This window comes from Haliotis asinina, chromosome 7 (assembly GCF_037392515.1).
Source record: "Haliotis asinina isolate JCU_RB_2024 chromosome 7, JCU_Hal_asi_v2, whole genome shotgun sequence".
Lineage (NCBI taxonomy): Eukaryota > Metazoa > Mollusca > Gastropoda > Lepetellida > Haliotidae > Haliotis > Haliotis asinina.
The window spans coordinates 2,472,391-2,494,794 of NC_090286.1; the positions used below are offsets into that span (position 1 = coordinate 2,472,391).

Consider the following 22,404-nt stretch of genomic DNA (forward strand, 5'->3'; position numbering starts at 1 on the left):
CCTATAACGGAATCCTTTGTGTGTTAGTTGTAATGTCTCATAAGGCATGAACATAGTATGAACAAAACAACATGTACAAATATATACAAATCGCCTCCATGGCCTAGTTGATAGAGCGAGTGCCCGCAAGCAGATCGGAAGTTAGATCCCAGATGTGTAAAAAGATGTAGTCTGTTCATTTTATTTGTCGTTTCAGTGGCGAGCTCTGATAATATTGAGAGGATGAAAAACGACTGCTCATCTCATATTTAGGATTATTTTCAGACTGAAATACAGTCAAGCTTGAATTCATGCACCATTTAGGATCAGTCGTGAGACCAGTGGATATTTATGAAACCGCCTAAGATGGTTATACTTGGTGTGTAGTCATTAAATAACTACTAGAAACGCATATCAAAATCGCCATTCAAGTATTTGGTAGCCTGTCGATTATGTAAGGAGAGATGTGCTAGATATTGACCGTTCACTCTGGTTTGTAACCTCTAGACATTTGAGAAGAGAAGTGTAATGATATTCACCGTTCATTCTTGTTGTTAACTTGTAGACCATGTGAGAAGAGAGGTGTAAACGCCAGATATTGACCGTTCACTCTGGTTTGTAGCCAGTAGACCATACGAGGAGAGAGGTGTGAACGTCAGACATTGAACGTTCACTCTAGACTCTATGGTGCGTGAGATGTCAACACCCCATTTTGCCCGTCCTCCCTGGCTATGTCTTTTCCGTAGGTGATGTCAGACAAGAGACGAAACGTCTACGGACTGACCTTCCTGTTCAGTGAAATAACCTGCTGACTACACGAAGAGACACGTAAAGACACGTAGAGACATCGATAGATGTAACTGATTGTAAACACTTCAGTTTGAGTATGTATTTCATTCATCACACATGCAACCGATACAATTAGAAATAGCATACTTACAAACATTGTTTCCTTGAACAATAATGTTTGTCTAAACATGTTGTGCATCACACTCACCTGTTATTGTACATCCATAACACGTGTCTTGTAATATTTTGAGATATTCACTGGTACACTATAACATCTGATGAATGTACAAATAGTTCAGTACAGCAATACTGAATCTTGGCAGGCAACGTCAGCAGGTGGTGTTACGTACTGACAACATGTATGTATAAATCTACCGTCATCTGGTACCAGGTGGTTATTGATTAAAGCGTGGTATTCAGTACCAGAGGACTTAGGTGGTGTGCTCGTGTGATCTGTAAAATAGTTGAGGCTCGTAAACAATATATTTACATAATATACACAATGGACTCACTACTTTAACGTAAATACACCTCGAAATCTCCGAGTAAGGATAGATCTCATGAGAGAAAAACATACAAATCTTCAATATATACATCTGTCAGTGTGAGAAGCGCCCGTGTTCATCACATGTTGGCGTAGATGTTCTGGGACTCTAGGAACGCTGTGGCCACGTCGTAGCACAGGACAACGTCATCCTGGAAGGAGATGCATGTGCAGTAAGTTTGAGTGAAAGGATGAAATCGAACCAATAGTCTTCACATCAACATGCTGTCTGACCATCTTGTAAGTTGTACATGAACATGCACGAGGACAGCTATGACGTCACACTTATGGTTGGACATCATGTTAATAGAACATCCACGCATCTTTAACGGTAAATGGGTACAGAACCGTAACGTAAATTCGTGGATAACAGTGTTTCGTGGATTGCGTTAATTATCACATACGCTTGTATATAAAGTCGCGACTGACGTCACGAAGTGGCACTTTTGATGTGCATACAATGCCAGGTTTCACTGGCAAAAATTTTCCGAATCTCTGCATTACACGTAAGCACTCTAAATCTAATTGTACAACAATGAGATAACCTGCCCTAAAACCACTAATGCCACCATTACCAAATTTTTATTTTTACGAAAAACAAGTGACAAATATGCCGTTAGCTTCTCACTTCTCATCGCAACGAATATAATGGTATTGCAGGCACAAGAATGGGTGATGATTGCAAATGGCTTCCGTAAACGTTTCAGGCACGAGTGGATTACTAGTCATTTTCTATGTGCTGAATCAGTGATTCAATAATTACTGCGTATACAAAATGAAATCCTGCATCTTCGATTGAAGGGTGTGTACACATTCGCAACGTGGGCAGAAGGAATCTCAACACTGTCAAATGGGCCATACAACACAGTCAAATGGGCCATACAACACTGTCAAATGGGTCATACAACACTGTCAAATGGGCCATACAACACTGCCCACCGTGACATCTGTAACAACATCGACATACGTGTGTGATCTCCTGATCCAGACAGTGAACCATCGCTCTCATGTTGTTGTAGATCTCAGCTCGTTTGTCATACTTCAGACCTTGAACGATATTGCTTAGGATGCACGTCATGACGGCATTCTGTCTGTTATCTCTGTAACATATTAAGTAATTATTAAGGTGATGAAAATAAATGCGACAATATATCCGTAAGAAATCGCTTCTATAAAAAAAGTTGTATGTTTGATTATGACTACTCATGTGTAATTCTTTCCCAAAAGAGAGAAAACTTCGATAAACAATGGAAGCATTGTCAACGTATATGAACTGTTCCCGTTTACTACAGAGAAAGTACTGTGACTCACTAAACTGAATAGTAAACTGAATGGAAACTGTTAAACTAACCTTCTTCATACATTTTATTCTTCTCAAACGATGATAATTATATTTTACTATACTTACAAATACCAGTTTCACCAAAATAGCTATTTTGACGTGATGACACTTTTCTTACAAAAGATATGTACTCTAGAGCTGTGTTGGTTCTTAACATGTATCAGCGATGACAAAGTAGACAGGCATTGCTTACTGAAGCAGTGTTTGTTTGAAACGCATCACTTACTGGTAAACGATGGTAACTGGGCTCGTATTGGCGCCTGTTGTACGAATGGCGACTTGTTCCAAGAGGTTGAATAGAGTGTCTTGCGATTCCATTGGCGACTTGTTTAAGATGTATACATCGACCAGAACAGACGTAGAATTCTGTTGAGAAGTGATACACTCATACGTTTTGGCTATTTAACAAGTAGACCTGCAATCTTACCTCAACTGGATCTTTGTTCAGGTGACGCAAATACAACCAACTACTGGATGTTCTATATTCTAATCTTGTTCTTATTCTGGACGCCTATTATTTTCGGGAACACCGGTGTTCCTAATGATTTTCAATGATCCGTTCATATCATCTTCATTAGCTGTACTTGCTTTCCATTACACCACGACAGTCAAATAAGGACAAACCCTCTGGATGTGATCTTTTGTTCTGATACAGATTCTTGTATCGTTGGTGCATCAACAGAATGAAGACGTTCTTTATCCATAAAGTTTGTCCTTTTCTGATTTGTATGGTGATCTACCTTCAGTCACTGGCGATCTATTACGGGATTTTCTATTGTATTGCACCCCTACAGTTTAAATGTTTGAGATTTAATTACTATTTTACATGATATATCTGTATTATTCTAGTGGTTTTACTGTCCTTGACAGGAATGTATAATCTATCTGTAAGTATTGTTAATCTATATATTGTTTAAGTCACGATATGGCTGGAATATTGCCAAAGTTTCTTTAAACCACTCACTCTAAGCATGCATCTCAAAGACGAATAAAGCCAAGACTATATACTCTTTGCACTATGTTTTCTATATTTTTAAATTCGTGCATCCCATATCGAAATGGAGAACGACACTCGGTACGTGTACACTGTGGCTGCAGTGGGATGGGCTGAGGTGTAACGCATCACAGACATAAACGGTCTTGGATATGATGTTTGTAGTCAGCACGTATGTCCTTTTTTGCAATTAGCTTTGATCCTTAAAAAGTTTATATTCCCCAACGTTTGTAAGGAATATAGATATGTATCGTTCAGTCATGTAAAGGAATTAATGACAACCTACCTCCATCTGCCTGTGTATGTTTCTGAGTACGATGCTTGGACTGATGGTGCTCTCCGTGGAACATCTCACTGTGACAGGACTCAGATCTAAGCTGTCACCCTCGGATGGGACAAAACTGGACAGACGCTGCAACCGCGTCATCAAAACTGCCATTTGATTTCATACTTATATGTATCTTGAAATGTCACAACATCAGTCGTGTTCTTTCTTCTAACTTATGTACCAAACACGCTTCAAACAAATAAAATAATTATTAGATTGTCATGGGATATTTGCACCTATTTGTGCCATCGTTACAATGTTACATTGGTCATTATGCACGACTTCATTTCACAATCAAGTCAGCAAGTTCATTCTGAAGTTTCTATCTACGTTTGTATTTACATCTCACATTACAACTTTATATCATTAACGTGTAGGTAAGTTTAAATAGGATCAACTGCGCATGCTTGGAAGTTACATGAACAGTATTACATCATCCTTGAACGTGGGCATTAGAAATGGCAGTTTGCTACCTGGTGCGAGTCTGGCAGGACAATGACTGTGGAAGACTCCTGTTCCTCTGTGAGGTTCCAGAACAGAGACGCCGTGGTGACGGATGGGGCCTCAGTTAACAGGTAGCCATTCATGGACAGGTGGGACTAAATGATACAACATACAATGAAGTTGGATGTTTCTTCTGTAAACCTATGGTCGTTAAGAAAGACTATGCAGAGAAGCTGTGTTTGTGTCAGGATTCTGTTAGCTTCCTGTGTGTTACAGTGAAATTGTATGTTAGGTTATTATTAGCTGATGGGATGCATCATACCGAGCTGACAGATGCACAGTGTGGATGCTTAATAACTTGATCTAGACTACATAGGAGAGTCAATGGACAAGAATAGATATGGATAGAGGGATACCCTTCAAATTAAGATGAAGAACACATGCTCTGTAAATGTTTTAAGAAAATCATAAAGTAGCATATACTGCAGTAGAAACGCTCAGACTGCAGATAGTTTCTCCCAACAGTGTTTCATAGAGTACCAATTAATCAGAAGCTCTTTCAAGAACACCCTTCCTTCAAACAGGCTACTCGTAAGTAGTGTGTTCACAACGAAATAGATGATGTCATTACCGGCGTCATCACAGCCATGATGTCTGAGCGACCATTGACCCACACACGGCCCTTCACAACGGTTCCTGAAATTTGATTGCATAAGAATACCTGTTATATGAATTATATAAAACGGTAACTGAATGTGTTTATTGATGATTTGGTTTATGAGTAAATCTCTTTAAAATATATTGCTATACCAGATGATTGAAGTACTCACCGGTTTTCGACTGAGAGTTTCTTTGTCTGTTCAAATTCTAAAAAGACACAGAGACATGTAAATGTACTGGTATCTGATTCCGGGTTTTGGACGCAAAATGATGAGTATTTTTATTTCAACGAAACTGTAAAATACCTGTATAAACTTTGTTATAGACATGCGTCCCATTTCAAACAGCTTCTTCAAATTTCCGATTCTCCTAAATTCGTCTGCTTCCAAGGCTGTGTTTCCAAACTCCAGAACTTCATACAGAGCGAAGTAAACACACATGTACTGCTCCTGGGGGAATTACAAGTTATATTTGTATAAAACAGTAACTGTTGTTCACAGCGACATATGTGTACACGTATCGGGTATTTTGGCCAAGAACACACAAATTCTTCCAATTAACCAGTGTAATGTCACATGTATCGTTGAGTACGAAAACCCTACGTTCCTGTCAGTCATGGTCCAGTTTCTTTAATGATGGAAGAAAAATCTGAGATGGATCAATGTCAAAGTTCAAGATATTGTTTGGCAATTTGGGCACACTAACATCAAGGACAGTGCAATATGTCGTTATAGTGTCTTACCTTAGTCTGTATCATGCCCTTCCTCTGGTCTCTCATCCCCAAGACACAAACAAACACATCCACCACACCTTCAGCCAGAGCTTGGTCCAGCAGGTAGTCCAGGGCGATGTAGGTTCCTGTACGGCCGATCCCAGCACTGCACATTTTACGATGTGTTCATTTACTTCCGAAGAACGTAAAAAGTGTCAAATTTTGAGGTATTCAACGAATCATCTCTGAATTACCAATTACTTACTTCTAGAATGCCATCCCAATAATGAATTATGTTTGAAACAGTGATTTGCGGGAAGGAAGAATAAAATCTATCTTTCAAGTACCGGAATATAAACATAACACAACTACAGTTGTTAGAAGTAAGGGGATCTGTTTGCCATGCGTATGACCTTAGAAAATAGACGCCATGTCCTTCTGGTGACGTTGAACTGATGATGAACTGAAGATTCTTCAAACATAAAAGAAGTCAACTGATGATAGTTGCAGTTTGTATTCCACATGTGTAGCCGTAAATTCCTCCACGAATATTAAATGCAAGTTTGTAGATGAATAATGAATTATGCTTACAAAACGACATGTGTCACTCTCGGACGGCACAAAACTGGAATGACGCTGCAAACACATGTCGATTGGTTTTCTTGCGTATGTTTTTACCACAAATTGTCGTAAAACCGAAGCATACATATACACAGAAGTCTTCATCCATGATGAACCAAAACACGCACCTGCAGTGAACCAGTAGCGGATCATCATCCTGTGTGTCACATGATGTCCTGACCAGCCACAGAAACTCAGTCAAGGCCGAATCCTCAGGGACACCGTGGTCCGGCCATGTTGTGAAGTGGAAATGATGGAAACATCGACTTGTGTTTGTCTGAAGTTGCACGTAACAAGTATATTGTGTCGTCAGATCACACTGTACATTAAGCTGACAAAAGAGATGCTTTAGGAGTGTGCTTGCAACAGCTATTTCAGAATAAGAAACTTAAACATTACGTGTATGATAAAGCATGACTCCGAGGGTGGGAAAGTAAAACCCGATACCGAAGGGTGGGGAGAAGTCTTCCCCTTCTCCATCCGATGGTCGAAGGCTCTCACATTTCACTCTCGCCAATAAATGTTTGACATGTACTGACGATGCTATTCAGAGAATCATGTATTTGAGTGTACGCACCTCTCTCTGTGTAACTTGTAATTCCCTGACAATCCAGTGAGCTCGCACGCTGATGCTGGTCACAGCTACCGTGAAGTCATCTATCAGCATGTCCGATGTGTCTGACCAATATGCTTCACACTTGACCTGGCAGACAACAGCACTCAGGTGAGAAAACATGAATATGTGGGGAAGTTTCGTCATTCTGTTAAACTTCCCACGTTTCTTTATTAACTCATGTCTTTCAGCAATACCGAGCTTCTGGCTGTTCAAGCGCTTTGTCTTAAAAAGCCCGACGTTCTAGTAAGGAAAGTATGCGTCTTCAACCTTGGCTACTCTTTCAATATATTTAGCTTTCTGACTAATACCGGGTTCGGTACTTTCTGCAAACGTTATCGCGAGTAACTATCAGGTTATTTTCAAAAGGAAATATACATGTCACGTCGCTCCTGGAGTGTGACCCTGAAGTTGTCACTGTTGATGCTGCTGTGACTTAGACCTTTACAGGACCTGTATATTCCAGGTGATTTACCATTTTCAGCTTTAACGAATTACTTAAGTTTACCTGAAAATTTGGAACACACAAGAACCTTAATGTATTGCTGTTAGAACTCACCCTTCCCATTTCCATGAGGTTTGTCAGGATGACAATTCTCGTACAGTTCTGTTCCCAGATCATCCTCCAGAAGTCTGGTAATGTCTTTGCGTTAGGAGCTGTGCGTATTACAGGGCAAAGGCTTTATGATATGATATATAATATGCAATTCTACGGCAGCTGTCCACTGTGTACTTGCTACTAACCGTTAGAGTTAGCATCCGTTTCAATTCCTAAGGTGCATCACTTCCCGAATGACTACAATAGCATTCATAACAACTATGTTCCGTTAACAACACTCACTCTCTCATATTAAACTATTTCTTCAGCAAGAAAACCTAATTCCACATTTGGTCTGACTTCATCGCCTTATTTTCTGAGTGATATGTACCTGGCAATGAAAACAAACAAGCTTAAAGGGCAATCGAAAATATATATACTTGTGCTACAGTAACTAACAGAAACATAACGATGCATGTCGTTTAAAGATAACTGAAAATATTTCATCGTAATCATACCAAAGAATAGAAATAGTCAGTCTATGCGCTACTTTTTCATTACTGGTTGTGCACAGGAGACGTTAACAGAAATGTTGGTGTTATATTCAGATTCAGGAAAGAATCATGATCGCGGATGATGATCATGACGAAACAAACAAACTACCATACTGAAGGTCGAGATTGAAATGTTGGGACGGACGGATTGGTCAGCAAACTGGATCCCATAAGCGTCGGAAGGTGTTTGAAAATATTCAACAAATATGGATGTATGCATATATATTTATGGGGATACAGAAATTCCTCAACCTGGTTGTTTATTCCAAATCACAAAATACAATTGTATTGTAGACCTATAGGGATGGTCATAGACTCAATTGATTAACCTTGTTCTGTGATTGTTTTGTGCAACTGTAAGTGAAATGTATTCATAATCATCGAGGCATCAGAACCATTCCCCATGCAAGTCATATATTGTGCTATACGCGTGCATTTAATCATTTACGTGTCTGCTCTTTATCAATGCATTACAAATAATGGCATCTGTTTACATAGCTCTACGTGATCCTTGAACTGAAGCATCGTTTAATGAAAGTGTTGTCTTGTCTAAACGTGATATTAGTAACTGTCCCCTGTGTAAATAATATGTTTCCAACATGTATTCATGTCAGTCAGATTTAACCAGATAAAGCAGTAAGACTCGTCTCAAATCAGTATGAATATAGATTATCATACCTTGGGCTGCAATGTAGGCTTTGGGTCGTGAGTAGCCCTGTATAGCGAAAACAAACAAAAGGAGAATTCTTAATAAATCGAAATGATGTAGTGAAACTGAAAGTCGTGTTTGTGTGACGTTTTGCACAGTAGTAATTGTATTGGTTCATTATCCTACTTACGTCGATGTAGCTGGCGTTGATGTAGTCAGAACCAGGTTGGTCTGGCAGCTCCTTCAACACCACCCTGGTATCGTCATCTGTACAACGACACACAACAGAGTCACGTGAACAAGTGTTTAGAGTCATAGTTCAGCATGTTGATTCTCAAGGTTATATCCAGATTAGGTCTAATTTAGGGTAACATGGAAGGTGGGACAGTCATGAGCTCATCAACACATACTAGTTTTCATTTTGTGGAGTGTAAATTTTAGGAGAGCCGAAAAATGTATACATGTGCCACTGTAGCATAAACATAATGATACTAAGTGAATGCCGTTTTAAGATAACTAAAATATTACTTCATTACCACTACTGCAAAGAATCGGAAGCAACCGTGTTAGTTCATGCTACTCTCAGGTGGTGATATATCTGGAGCTAGATTTGTCTTCCTTGCAACCACGACCATGTCTTTCAACATCTCAATATTATTTAATTGCTCGGGGATGAGGCTGATGGCTCTCTGACCGAGAGCATGTCGTTGTATCTCAGTCGCTTAATTCGATGAACATGGTGGCTGTGGGGACCAGGTTCGATTATTTAGATACAGATCGATATATTGCGTTTAAGCACAAAGACACATTCAGACGCACCGCAAATAAACAATTCATTCTAAGAGTTTCCATAAGCTACAGACAAAGTCAGTGTATACTCACATGGATAATAACCCTTGTATTTGTTTTTCCCCTTGTTTTCCGGCAGTTGCGAATGCGTGTGAGATTTGGTGAAGTCAGAGGGTAATTTCTGGCAAATATATAGATCATGTATGCATATCATATATCATATATCATATCTACCCTCTCACGTGTGAAAGAAATGCCATTGATAATGCTGATTATACCCATTAAACCACTGTTTCCAGAAGAAGAATGTACTAGCTGATTTTGCACGCACTTCAAATCTTAATCTATGTTTCTGATCTATATAAGTTGTAACGAAAATCTGTGAATTTCTGGACATTATTTAACATGTAAACAGGATGTCTTCCTGATATTCTGCCTGATACTCTGTTTCTGATCTATTTGAAGTTGTAATTACGAAAATCAGTGAATTTCTGGACATCATCTCATGTTTTAACATGTAAAAAGGATGTTTTCCACTTTAAATCAGTTTTACCTGATACTCTGCCTGGAATCCCCCGACGGGCATATACAGCTCCCTGATCCGTTGCCCCAGCTGATCTACAGACACCACCGTCAAAGCAGGAGTTCTCGCTATGTTGTAGTACGTGGCGTTGTGGTCTTCCTCCACATCGTCCTCAGCCTGCATAAGGACAGTCACAGGGTTGTCCACTATCGTCTCTTCAGTGGCCTCCCCCTCAACATCGTCTTCAGCCTGTCTAAGGACAGGCACAGGGTTGTCCACTCCTGTCTCCTCTGTGGCCTCTTCTGCATGAAGAGAGACGTACCTGTTTGTTAGGTCAGTCAATTGCTCAAACATTTTATATTACAGCACACAATGCCGTATATGACGTAATACACGGCCCTATAAATAATACCCGTTGTTTAGGTTCCAGGTGCATATTTCTGACTGATTACGTAGATGCTGGATACAGTCATGCGTGATGTCATTCCCAAACTAACCTGTCTGGATTTGAGCCATACTAGCGTGTCTCTCAGACTCTTTATGATGACCTCTTCGTCGTCTGCAAAAAAAGGATTATTTTCAACACTATGACAATACAAAGTTGTTAAATGATAACATATAATTTTGCAGTATTATTCACGGTAATTGCCTTTGAACCTACCTATTATCTATGGACACACAATCACGAACATCAACTAAGCAGCATTTGAATCCAAGGGCATTATTTTGAAGTTTGGTCCAAATGGGCGATTATACCCAAATACACTGGATTGCACATTGCAAGGGCGTGCTTCAGACAATATGGCATAAGCTGTATGCTACATGTTCACGTGCTGCAAAGAGGCAAAACACACTGTAATTGGCAAGATATTAATACTGGTGAGAATAACGCTATTGATACTGGTGAGAATAACGCAAGAAAAGTCTGGGGCAGCATACTGGAACATACTACACGATTTTAAGCCACTGATGATGTAAGATAGAGCGAGATCAGTGACTAATGATGCTCAAATTCATCTGGCAACAGGCATTCTCATGGCAATGAAGAGAAGAAGTCAGAAAATCCACTAGCTGCATCAGAAGGAAGCTGCGGCCTGAAGGACCGTCATCTGATCAGATGTCCTTTCCTTACAGACAGACACTACCAGGAACGTCTAGCTTGGTGCAGTCTTAAACCGCACCTTTAGGACGTGGATTGGTTGGATGACATTCTTGAAAACGTCCAAGATGGCCGTCGTCCCTGTTGTTTTAACGTGGTGTTTCACCTACAGGTAATCCGTGTAGCTGAGCGTTTTAGTACTGGTTCAGTGATGGGGCTGTGTTTCGCATAAAGTTTACTGATATGATTACAGTACCTGGGATACCCAATGGTCAACGTTACCAACAGGATGTAAGTTAGCACAGGTAGTTCTCTCAAAGTATATGTTGCAATTACCATTTTGATTAATAACCCTGAATTTAGTTTTCAAGGTATGTACAACAACTCTAAGTTTTTTCGTTCTCATTCAACATGAAATATTCTATTAATGGTCATGGGTATATATTGATGATACCCTTTGCTCGGACTATCACATGATATAAAATATAACATGGTAGAAAGGGTGATCATCTTGTTTCTTTCCACGTGGGGAATCGATAAGATTGTCTAAAAATCTGGGCATATTTCTTAAAACATTTACAGCAATATGTATAAATAAAGTACTTAATACTTCGTCATGTGTACATAAGCATTTAGCGTTCATCACCTCACGAAGACCACGGCCACGATGACGATGACTGCAGCAACGACGACGGCAACTACAGATCCAGTTATGATGCTTGCATTCGTCGGCGGTTCTTCAACAAGCTCTACAACAGAAGATCTTCTGTGGAAAATTAATGGTACAAAGAGATTGGTCCAGAATTATCTCCTCTAATAAGGGTGACTATTGCACGTGTATAAATCACCATACTGCACACATTGTTTGGTAGAATATTATTGCTGTAAAACTGGCATTTCCAATCAAAACAATTTCCACCATCATATTAGTTTCGCAAAACAAAAAAGATGGGTCAGTTCTCAGAGAATAACATGTTCATTTCTTTTTCGGTATTAACGATTGCAGCTAATACAAAAAGAACATTTTAAATAAAACATACACTTACAGTTTAAGATCAGAGATTCCTGACATCTTAAATATAAGTTGCTTAATCTGTCAAAGGACTGCAACACTGTTATTAAACTATCCCACGGACTAGCACAGGAACATACAGGGAAGAATACCAAAGCGACCACGTACCTAACATTACAGCGTTTGTAGCCTTTGAGCCAACTCCTCAAGTATTTTTTCAAAAATTGGAAACCTTCCACAAACAACCATTCATTAACACCCGATTTCTAACACCAAGATAATATTAGCTTCAATGTTAAATATCGTACATTGTGAACAACGCCTTTGGAGGAATATTTGGCAGCTAAGTTAATTTATAGGTATAATGTCTTTACTAGCTTTGGATACCCATGGAAGAACAGCTTTCGACCAACACAATCTATTTTGGAAAACACAATTCCTACATAGCTATAATGTGTAGAAACCCTGAGAGGTGTAACGTCCACGTCTCACGTTTCCCTCGATGCCCGCATGTCTAATTACTAAAACTTCAGTTTCGTAGAGATTAATTTTTTAACCCAATTTCCACTGACGTTAGTTATCAACTCACTCGCTCACCCACCCACCCACTTACTCACACACTTTGTTTTAATACCATCATAATATTCCGAGTACGCAAGCCTAAAATATAACTTGATAAGATCTAGATATCATGGTTTCTTACAACTGGCAAAAATCACTAGTTTCGCTTACGCTGTGCTTAGCTTGGACGTGAATTGGTTTTGTCTTTATGTATTACCAGTAGGAGTAGCCCTTTTAATGATGAATGGCATGTAGGAGCTATGGTATTTTAAGTTCTTCTTTACAAATGTATGCTTCATCTGTCACCCCAGAGTCTTTGTGACACAGCAGCACATGCTTCCGGTTTCATCGTGTTGAAAGATTTAAACATATTAAGCAAATTACACAATATCGTCCTCCACTTACTTTGTGTACAGTTGTGGTCAGTCCATCCGTCACTGCATCCACTCATACAGGAACCGTTGACATGGTGACAGGCGTTAACGTCCACACATTGACCACAAGCTCCAGTACAGTTGGCGCCAAACGTACCAAAACTACACACTGAAAGCAGAAGATTCAAATGTTTTGTTGTGCGTTTACGCAACATTAAACGATATGAAAATCTTATGCTAGGTAGCATCAGTATGATAATTCTTAAATGAATATCATAAAGAAATTCTCATTCATGTCCACCTATCACCGCATTTGGTTGGGTTGTGTGGGAGCATCTTATAACAATGCCGATATTATCGGTGGGTTGTATGGGAGAATTTTGAATGTTATTGTGGCCTTGATGTTTGTAGTTGTAGGTTACCTTCACTGCAGTCTTCTCCCTTCCATCCTGATCGACATCCTGACTCACATCGACCTGTATCCTGGGGACAGGTGTCATTCCCTCCCTCACACATCCGGGTACTGCATTTACCCACACAATTAGCTCCATACTCAACATTTAAGGGACAGACTGTGGACAGGAAAGCATATAATAGAAAGGTATTAGCTTACGAACGTTTTTAAGAATTTAGGAAAAAAATATAAGTGTGATCCAGTTGTGACTGGTATGGCTGACATCAAACCTTCTGTACAGTCTGTACCCTTCCAACCTCTTCTGCAGCCACCTTCACATCTCCCGGTCACGTGATCACAACTGTCTGACGAGGACTCGACGCACTTCCTGTCAGAGCAATATTTGGAACAGCCTTCGCCGTAGGAATGTAGGCATTCTGTGAATAAATGCAACGTGCAGTAATAGGAGAATGTGTAGACACAAATATTGTCAAGTTTTACTTGTACTTACTCTAGTGGATATTGAGATCTTGAAAATTATCTTCACTAAATATTTTACCCCGTGTACAGTCTGTTCCATTCCAACCTGCCGCACAGCCTTCATCACACTGTCCAGTCACACGGTCACAGCTAGCGTTGTCTCCGTTACAGTTCCTATTTAGGCAGTCTTTGTTACAGTTGGCCCCATAGTAACCAAACTCACATGCTGAAATGCAAACCAGTGATACTGATAAGATATTGTGAAGTAAAAGACCATTCATATATAGAGTACATAAACATCTGCTAAAAGATCACACATCAGGTTTAAACACTCCAACAGCATGGACCTGTATCACACTTTTCTGTTGTCCATCCAGGTAGACACACTTCACTGGGGCAGATGCCGTCCACGTAGTCGCACACCTCGCCGTCACAGTGGCAGTAGTTGTCACAGTCATCGCCGAAAGTACCATTGCTGCACACTGAAATTGAATCATTAATCGTAAACAAAGAAGAACAAAGCAACGTACTCAAGTGTAACTGTTTCAAAGCGAACATAAGACAATGCAAACGTTGTTACCCTCAAACTAGATGTCTGTTTGTTTGTTGTCCAACTCCAGGTATTTGGACTAGACATATTATTGACTGACATTATTGTTATCGCATCAGCTGGGATGACGTGCACCAACAAACTGAAGTATGACAACCTGAGCCCATTGTCCCGTTTTTCTCAAAGTATGTCTTTCTGAAGACTGGTCCTAATCCTGATCTTCACGGGTTTCAATTTGAGCTTTAAATATGAACTGAACTGTACAAAATCCCACTATGTGTAATACCCATTGCTTTAAACAAGGAGACCTATAATAAATTGCACTCATTTGCTCTATTGTATTATTGCAATGTAACTACAAGTAAGACACGTGACCGCATGACGATGAACATATCCTGTAGTAAGGACGGTGCAGTTTCTGGGAATTAGTGTCTGTAATAGTCCAGAGTGGCAGGCACTGTTATAGATGTAACCATACCATGAACGGTTTTATAATACTTTGATGCTGCTTTACATACGGTTATCCTGAAATCTCCTCCGTTTGTTTAGGTATGATTACTTTATAATTTATTCCCAGTTCGTTATGCACCGTATTTGGTTTCTGGTAAGATTCTGGAAACATAAACCATGCTGGAGGAACAACATGTCTGAGATGATGAGTAAACGTTTACCTGGTTGATTCTACATTATATTCTTGAATTAACAGTGTAAATGGACAATTTAAGATCCATGTTTTCGATTACGGTTTCAATGAAAACAGACAGCTGGTATTTAGATTCCACTCTGCTGTCCTTGTTCAGATAAGCACTATTCTATACTTGACTGATGACCAGTTTTACTAAGAGGACAACTGTATTCTACATACCCGTGTTCACAGAGACAGTTGGAATAATCTTGATTCAATTCAATGATAACTTTTGAATAAACAGACTGGTCACTTCCATATTTGTACACAGACATTATATTAAAATACCTCAGTAATGTCCAGCGGACAATGGCATGATTTGTGTGAAATTGTACATTTTCATGTTACAAGTGAAGGTTTAGTTAAAATACTAAGAAAATGATATTCTAACACGTTTCAGATTGCAGGGATTGCATGATGAAATTCTTCACTAACAAGTTGCAGGGAAATTAAATACTTGACAAGACAAATAATATATATATATATCCGGATTGGTGTATAGTTTCAGAAAATAGTTTCAAAAATGTACAAGATACATGGTACAGATTACTTTTTCCTAAAGGCCAACTGGTTTTTAAACAAAATAATGTCACTTGTATTGTAATTAATACATGTAGTATTTCTCTTATCAGCACAAGTACAGCAAGTTATTCACATTCTCAAAAATCAATCATGACAAATAAGCTGTGAGAATGATTGTTACAAATAAATAGATCATAGTATTGTGTGATGAAATTAATTTTTATTTTGTTCCGTTCTCCAGAAAATAATAGTTTTATTTTTTCGATATTCCATGGATGATGAGTACTCAAACGCAGTCCACAGATGCTACTTAAATGGATTGGTGTTTGCCAGAAATGCAAAACAGATTCTGTTATCAAGCCATTTCTGAAGTTAAACAGCTGCCAATTGAAATAAATTTGAGTTGTTTTGGAAGTGTTCCGTCCTGAAAATCTCAGTCATATTCAACCAAACACAACTGAAGAGTTCAACAAAGGGAGTTTTGTTGTTCACAAGACAGAGAGGGCTTATTCTGCAATCCCATGGGATCATGCTCATGAAAGGAATAATGCAAGCATACAAGTTGACGGAGGTGTCATTGGTCCTATAGAGAAGGCATCTCCCTTGAACAGTTGGCGGTCCAGAAGGGAACAGATTTCTTGAAGAATTTGATGCCCCTTTCAAAGTTCTAAGTATTTCTTCTATCCCATAAACATATCAAAGGAACGCAGGAATCTTTTTACACAGATGTTAATGTTCTTACAGAGAGTTTGGAAGTCCTTTTATTGAGCATGGGCATGATCTTCCTTTGAAATCAACAAGGGACATTGCTGCCTCAGCTGTTATAGAAACCTTGAATAACATTGAACGCCTTGGGAATGATAAGTGCGAATGTTTTGTCAAGGAATGGTTCAGCAAAGGTACTGCACTATCCGAGCCTGTCACGAAGAACAAACTGTCACTCATGTCATCACCGCAAACGAAATCACAGTCATCCTAAAAGATGCAAGTTATCAGCCTAAAGAATAACTAATCTGTTCTCTCGCCTTTACAAACTAGAGAAGACAAGTTAGATGGATTCTCCTAGTTTGAGACTCAAATTCATCTTGATATGCTACGACCATCTGTTAAATCACAGATTCTTCAGTATCTGGAAGATGTTTCCTGTCCAACCGTGAACAGACCAGAAGTTGAGGTAACAATCCTAGATGGACCAACAGTTGTGATTATGATGGAACCTTGAGAACATAAGGTGTTTTCATCCTTCAGTCAGTGAGTGTTTACCAGGTATTTAGAAAACCAGCTGGAAAACACAACAAGACTTGATATTGTCTGTGATGTGTACAAGACAGAATGCAAGGAGTAGGCGAGGCCATGGACTGCGAAAGTGAGTTGAATCTCATTCCGTCAATATTCACAACTTTGATGTACGGTGAACAAGTGACCCTGTGAATCTGAACGAAGAAAGAAAGTAAATGTTCTCTTCGAAGGGTAGAGCAATAGAAAATATACATCGAATGTCAGCAGCTTTCAGGGAACATGCTAAGATAGCAGTTTATCAGGGAGGACATAAATGGGAACAGTCAATTATCTGTTGTCCTGATCTGCAACGCAGTGCATCCAACATGTTTAACAATACCAGACGTGTCAAAGACCTGTCTACAACAGTTGAAGTGTCGCGGCACCCAATGATGTTGTGGTAGATGCAAGTGTCCCAAAGCTGCCCCAAAGTGCACTGCACTGCGTTTTTGTGGTGGAGACTGCCCAGTAATATGGTCATATGTTACTCTGAGTAGGTAAGCGAGGAAATCCCCAGACGACTATTGTCCATGGGAATCCTTATTAGGTTTACGCTGACTCCGACATATGTCGAATGGTACAACCAACATAAATTTCATACATATTATGTGGAAATTGTGGAAATGAGATTGAGACTAAGTCACTGACGATGTAATTTTGAGTGGGAATTCTCAAAATTGGCGGCCATCTTAATGTTCAAAGCCTCTCTATCTGTATTTTATTTTTATAGTATAAGCAACATATCAGACAATTTTAATGCTTATAACGGGAAAATGCACAATTATACCATTATCCACTGGACTAGTAGTCATGTCTTGACATTTTCTGTTCCTGTCAGTGTATGAAATAACCTGTTCTAAAAGTGTGAGTAAGAAGATACGGCGAAATCAAGATTACAATGTTTCTGTTGCATGCATTGCAATGATTTAGTCACAAGAATTATTATGCAAGTAGATATTGTTATACAATAGTTATGTAGTTGAGAAAACGTGTGATGTGAAAACATGCAGTTTCAAAACGTGGTGGTCAGTGACACATTTTGCTTTTTACCATCAACCTCCACTTCACAGAAATCCATGATTGGTTCCTTCACACTTTCGTTGTTGACAGTTGTTGTGTACAACACCAGGTAGCGCCGGTCACCACAACACGTGACGTTCAAAACATCAGGAATGTCTGTCCCGTCTCTGTTCCCTGTCACGTTGTAGCAGTTGACTCCATCAGTTGGGGAGGTGGCAGTGTCAGCTATGTAGATCTGGATACCATTCCGACGAACTTTATCTGATCAATGTTAATATTTCAATATTAGTGTTCTGTACTTATCAAAGGTCACCACTGATGAGTCAAATGCTTAGCCTTTTGCGATAAACAAAGAAACAAGCATGTGGATCTGTTTTATATGAGTATTGAACGATGTTGTAGATGTTTGTCAAAGGTCACATGCAACAAAAAAATCAAACATAATTAACACAGTTATCAAGTATTTGTGGTATACAAAATGCATTTCCGATCAAGAAAAAGCAAATAAACAAAAGCGTATAATCGCAAATCAAAAGTGCAATATTCTGTGCTAGGGTGTACCTCCCTCAAACGAAGCAGCCACGATACCGAACCCAGTCAGAGCCCATGGGTGTGTTCATAAGCTCATACCCCGAGCATATATACATGTTCACTGCGCATGCGTTATGATCTCAAAGCTATTTCCATCCGTGCTGGGGGAAAATTAGTCAATCGTTTGAACTCAGATTTCGCGGGCTTTTTTTCAGCGCGTTTTTTTTCAACTTTTAGGTTGAATTGGCATTTTTGATGATATGTTTCGTTAATTATAAGTGCATACCGAAAGGTATCAGAGTATGCAAAGTTGTGTGACCTGTAATAAAACTCCATCACTCTGACAAGTACAAACATGTGTGCATTCAGAAAGACCGAAGCTGAGCGAGTGCAGTGCACCCTGGGTGTCAAGCAGTGCGAGCACACCTTGTATATCACACCATGAATGTCACACCATGTATGTCACGCCATGTATATCACACCTAATATTAAAGTTGGGCCTGCACTGCACACCTTTACAGTTGTTTGAAGCTGCTAAATATCACATAGTTGGTAAACAGACAAACATGGTCTTGGTACCATACGGACATGGCAAAATGCTCAAGTCAAGGCACTATAAGAAATGAAACTTAACATCTGCATGAGGATAAATCTGCTACATTTTCGATGTGTAAAAACGGAACAAAATACTGTACATATTTTGAAATTGATACTGAGAGATTTACTCAAGTTAAGAGCATGCAATCGCAATTTACCAGTTGAAACAGAATGAATGTTTGAAATACGAAAACGCCCACCGTACTAATTGTGTGAAACAAAATAAGGAGGGAGGAATATGTTCAATATATAATATCTTACCAAACCCTAATATAATGAATTTACTTTTCATTAGTGGCAGATTAGATACATTAAGAAAACAAGTTATACACATGACAAACTTCATGAGACATTAATAAATGTACGTACGGTGTTTCCAATGATCGAAAAGGGTAATATACACGTCTGGCACAAATCATTGTGAATTTTCAACACTTGATTGTACCGTTTGTGTCGCTGCATGTGAGCAATAATGGAAATGATGTATCGACATAAAGGGTACTGATCTCTGATAATTATCCTGAACAAGTTGTTGACTTACTTTAATACTGGTATATTTCGTGAATATATTCCGTATCACCAAACTGCCTACAAACTGACAGGTTATTGCAAGATTAAAGAAACTTTGCTCGCCCGTCACACTTCTAAGGCGGGGTATAAGAAATTCGATGCGAGTTTTTTCTATACTTTTACATATGTTGAACTACATTTCTTTCAATTCTTAGGCGGTAGTTTAGTTTGTTGTCACGTTCATTTGTGTTAGGCAGCGAACAACCTCACAGTGCCTCACCTTAACAGTGTCAGACAACCGGAACGAAATCAGAGATTTGTACCCTTTAACGTATATATAACTCAAACATGGTGTCAAATGTCATCTCTTTTTCTCACAGTCTCTTCTAAAGTATATTGTGACATGACGTATTCTGGCGATCTCCCCCAGATCCACTCTCCACCATGCCTCTGTTATATTGTTGTCATTCCACTCTGAATGGAAGCACTGCTGATAGTTGTTAGCGCTGTTGTCACCATTTACAGCATTGTATGCATGCTGATGCTCTGAGCTGGCTGATGTGGGTTTGTTGAGTGCTATATTGCCTGTGACAAAATAGAGGGAATCATTTATGAACCATTGCTCTAAATCGTGCGGTGACAAAGATATGCTACAATATACTTGACACCAAAATACACATGACTAAAACATATACGTGTTGTGACCTATGTCTAAAGTTAATTGTCTTCAACAGTGTACCCTGGTTATAATGCCACTGTTTGTAGAGCAGAAACTGTGGCACTATGTCCAGGGTGACATTATAAATAGGCAGGACGGTCAGATGCACTATGGAGTCAAGAAGGTGACAGACCTCATGCCTCCTGTCATGAGCCCTGAAAGGCTAGATAATCATAGTGTCTAGGGACTTGTTGTAGGGGTCAGGAAGTATTGTCACATGTGTTATCCTTTCTGGGATTACAAGACTGCTTAAAGCGTTAATGAGTTTGGTCAATTAATTTGAGTCGCTTCAATTAACCAATTAAGGTATGTGTACGAAATGTAGCCAATGTGATTGACAGATTAAAAGGACTTTTTGTTCGCATCAAAATACGACTGGGGGCAAGGGATATTATATGCATTTTAGAATCTCTTAATCAAGCAATCTCCCCCTGTTTCATATCAGTCCAACCACTTTAGTTCGTTATAACAGACAAGGATATTCATTGAAAGCAAAGTCCAACATGTCGCAAGGTGTATCAAAATTATAACGTCAACGACGATTTGTCAATAAATGTTAAAATATATGTCATATAAATATATAAGACAACTCGACTCTGCTTCACATGATATATTATATTTTCAATGTTTACAGAAAAGGATTCGTGTGATCCTTGCATAGTCACGCTGATCAGGATTATCCTCATTTAAGGGCCCTTATTTACTCCATACAGATTATCAACAACTCGGATTTATTGCGAGAATCGCTGAATTAACGAACCGTGTAGACTCCACAACATTGCAGACTGCAGTAATTATTTTCCATGGACGCTTCATGTTCTTATCCGCGCCATTGCTGAACTGGAGTCAAGTCATAATAATCCGGACACTCTGTCGTGTCGCTAGAGATACTCACAAGGTGTTAGGCAGCCTCATTGCCTCCATTGCACACTGGCATCGAACATATCGCAGATATATTGTGATACAAAATGACACTTCCGGGAATATACTGACTGTTACATTCTTAATAACACCCGATAACTTTGTTTCACCTGTCACGTCAGTTACGGGGGGGCGATATGGGTAGCCTAGGGGTGACACATGGGTAGAATGTGTTAACCTATAACTGGGCCTCCCCGCTGTGATGTTGCTGCAGTGTCACTAAAAGCGGAGTAACACTAAGCTTATTCACTCACTATCCAAGCAGAATTATGACAAGTATTTGCTGAATAGAATAAATATGTGCAGCACACAGTTAAATTGTGAATTCATGTCAGACTGAATGTCTCTTAGAATTTTTAAGTTTCTAGACAATACATGAGACATGTTTGTTGTGTCTTTTATTGCAGAAATAACCAAGAATCACTTGTCGTTAAAAACTTGTTACATTTGCATACTCTGTCAAAGTAATTTACCTTTTTGACATGTCTGTCCCGACCAACCTGTGTCACAATCTCCAGGAACACAGCCACTGCTAGGATTACACTTTTCTGAAGGACAGTGACACTGGTAACCGCACTTATAGCCGTATGTTCCTTCAACGCAGCTGCCTGTAACAGAAGTATTACATCACAGAGAGACAGTGACACTGGTGGGCGTGTGTACCATCAGGACAACTGTCTGTAACAGAAGTATTACATCACAGATAGACAGTGACACTGGTGGGCGTGTGTACCATCAGAGCAACTGTCTGTAACAGAAGTATTACATCACAGATAGACAGTGACACTGGTGGGCGTGTGTACCATCAGAGCAACTGTCTGTAACGGAAGTATTACATCACAGATAGACAGTGACACTGGTGGGCGTGTGTACCATCAGGGCAACTGTCTGTAACAGAAGTATTACATCACAGATAGACAGTGACACTGGTGAGCGTGTGTACCATCAGGGCAACTGTCTGTAACAGAAGTATTACATCACAGATAGACAGTGACACTGGTGGGCGTGTGTACCATCAGAGCAACTGTCTGTAACAGAAGTATTACATCACAGATAGACAGTGACACTGGTGG

General features: G+C 39.4%; 1 protein-coding gene across 1 annotated transcript in view; it reads right to left on the reverse strand.

The window, feature by feature from the left end:
- Positions 1 to 932: 932 nt before the first annotated feature.
- LOC137292171 (receptor-type tyrosine-protein phosphatase alpha-like) overlaps positions 933 to 22,404 on the reverse strand; it is a 31,151-nt gene continuing 9,679 nt past the window's right edge. The window contains exons 2-28 of the mRNA XM_067823729.1: positions 21,805 to 21,939; positions 20,071 to 20,277; positions 18,085 to 18,315; positions 14,347 to 14,481; positions 14,079 to 14,225; positions 13,810 to 13,956; positions 13,548 to 13,697; positions 13,157 to 13,294; positions 11,825 to 11,927; positions 10,577 to 10,638; positions 10,317 to 10,378; positions 10,110 to 10,250; positions 9,650 to 9,737; positions 8,958 to 9,034; positions 8,797 to 8,833; positions 7,586 to 7,683; positions 6,991 to 7,116; positions 6,542 to 6,690; positions 5,823 to 5,958; positions 5,386 to 5,529; positions 5,251 to 5,287; positions 5,052 to 5,116; positions 4,450 to 4,575; positions 3,935 to 4,060; positions 2,881 to 3,020; positions 2,280 to 2,412; positions 933 to 1,464 (exon numbers count right to left, since the gene is read on the reverse strand). Of these exons, the coding sequence (XP_067679830.1) occupies positions 1,393 to 1,464; positions 2,280 to 2,412; positions 2,881 to 3,020; positions 3,935 to 4,060; positions 4,450 to 4,575; positions 5,052 to 5,116; positions 5,251 to 5,287; positions 5,386 to 5,529; positions 5,823 to 5,958; positions 6,542 to 6,690; positions 6,991 to 7,116; positions 7,586 to 7,683; positions 8,797 to 8,833; positions 8,958 to 9,034; positions 9,650 to 9,737; positions 10,110 to 10,250; positions 10,317 to 10,378; positions 10,577 to 10,638; positions 11,825 to 11,927; positions 13,157 to 13,294; positions 13,548 to 13,697; positions 13,810 to 13,956; positions 14,079 to 14,225; positions 14,347 to 14,481; positions 18,085 to 18,315; positions 20,071 to 20,277; positions 21,805 to 21,939 (3,212 nt within the window). The 3' untranslated portion in view covers positions 933 to 1,392. The remainder of the gene's footprint in view (positions 1,465 to 2,279; positions 2,413 to 2,880; positions 3,021 to 3,934; positions 4,061 to 4,449; positions 4,576 to 5,051; positions 5,117 to 5,250; positions 5,288 to 5,385; positions 5,530 to 5,822; positions 5,959 to 6,541; positions 6,691 to 6,990; positions 7,117 to 7,585; positions 7,684 to 8,796; positions 8,834 to 8,957; positions 9,035 to 9,649; positions 9,738 to 10,109; positions 10,251 to 10,316; positions 10,379 to 10,576; positions 10,639 to 11,824; positions 11,928 to 13,156; positions 13,295 to 13,547; positions 13,698 to 13,809; positions 13,957 to 14,078; positions 14,226 to 14,346; positions 14,482 to 18,084; positions 18,316 to 20,070; positions 20,278 to 21,804; positions 21,940 to 22,404) is intronic.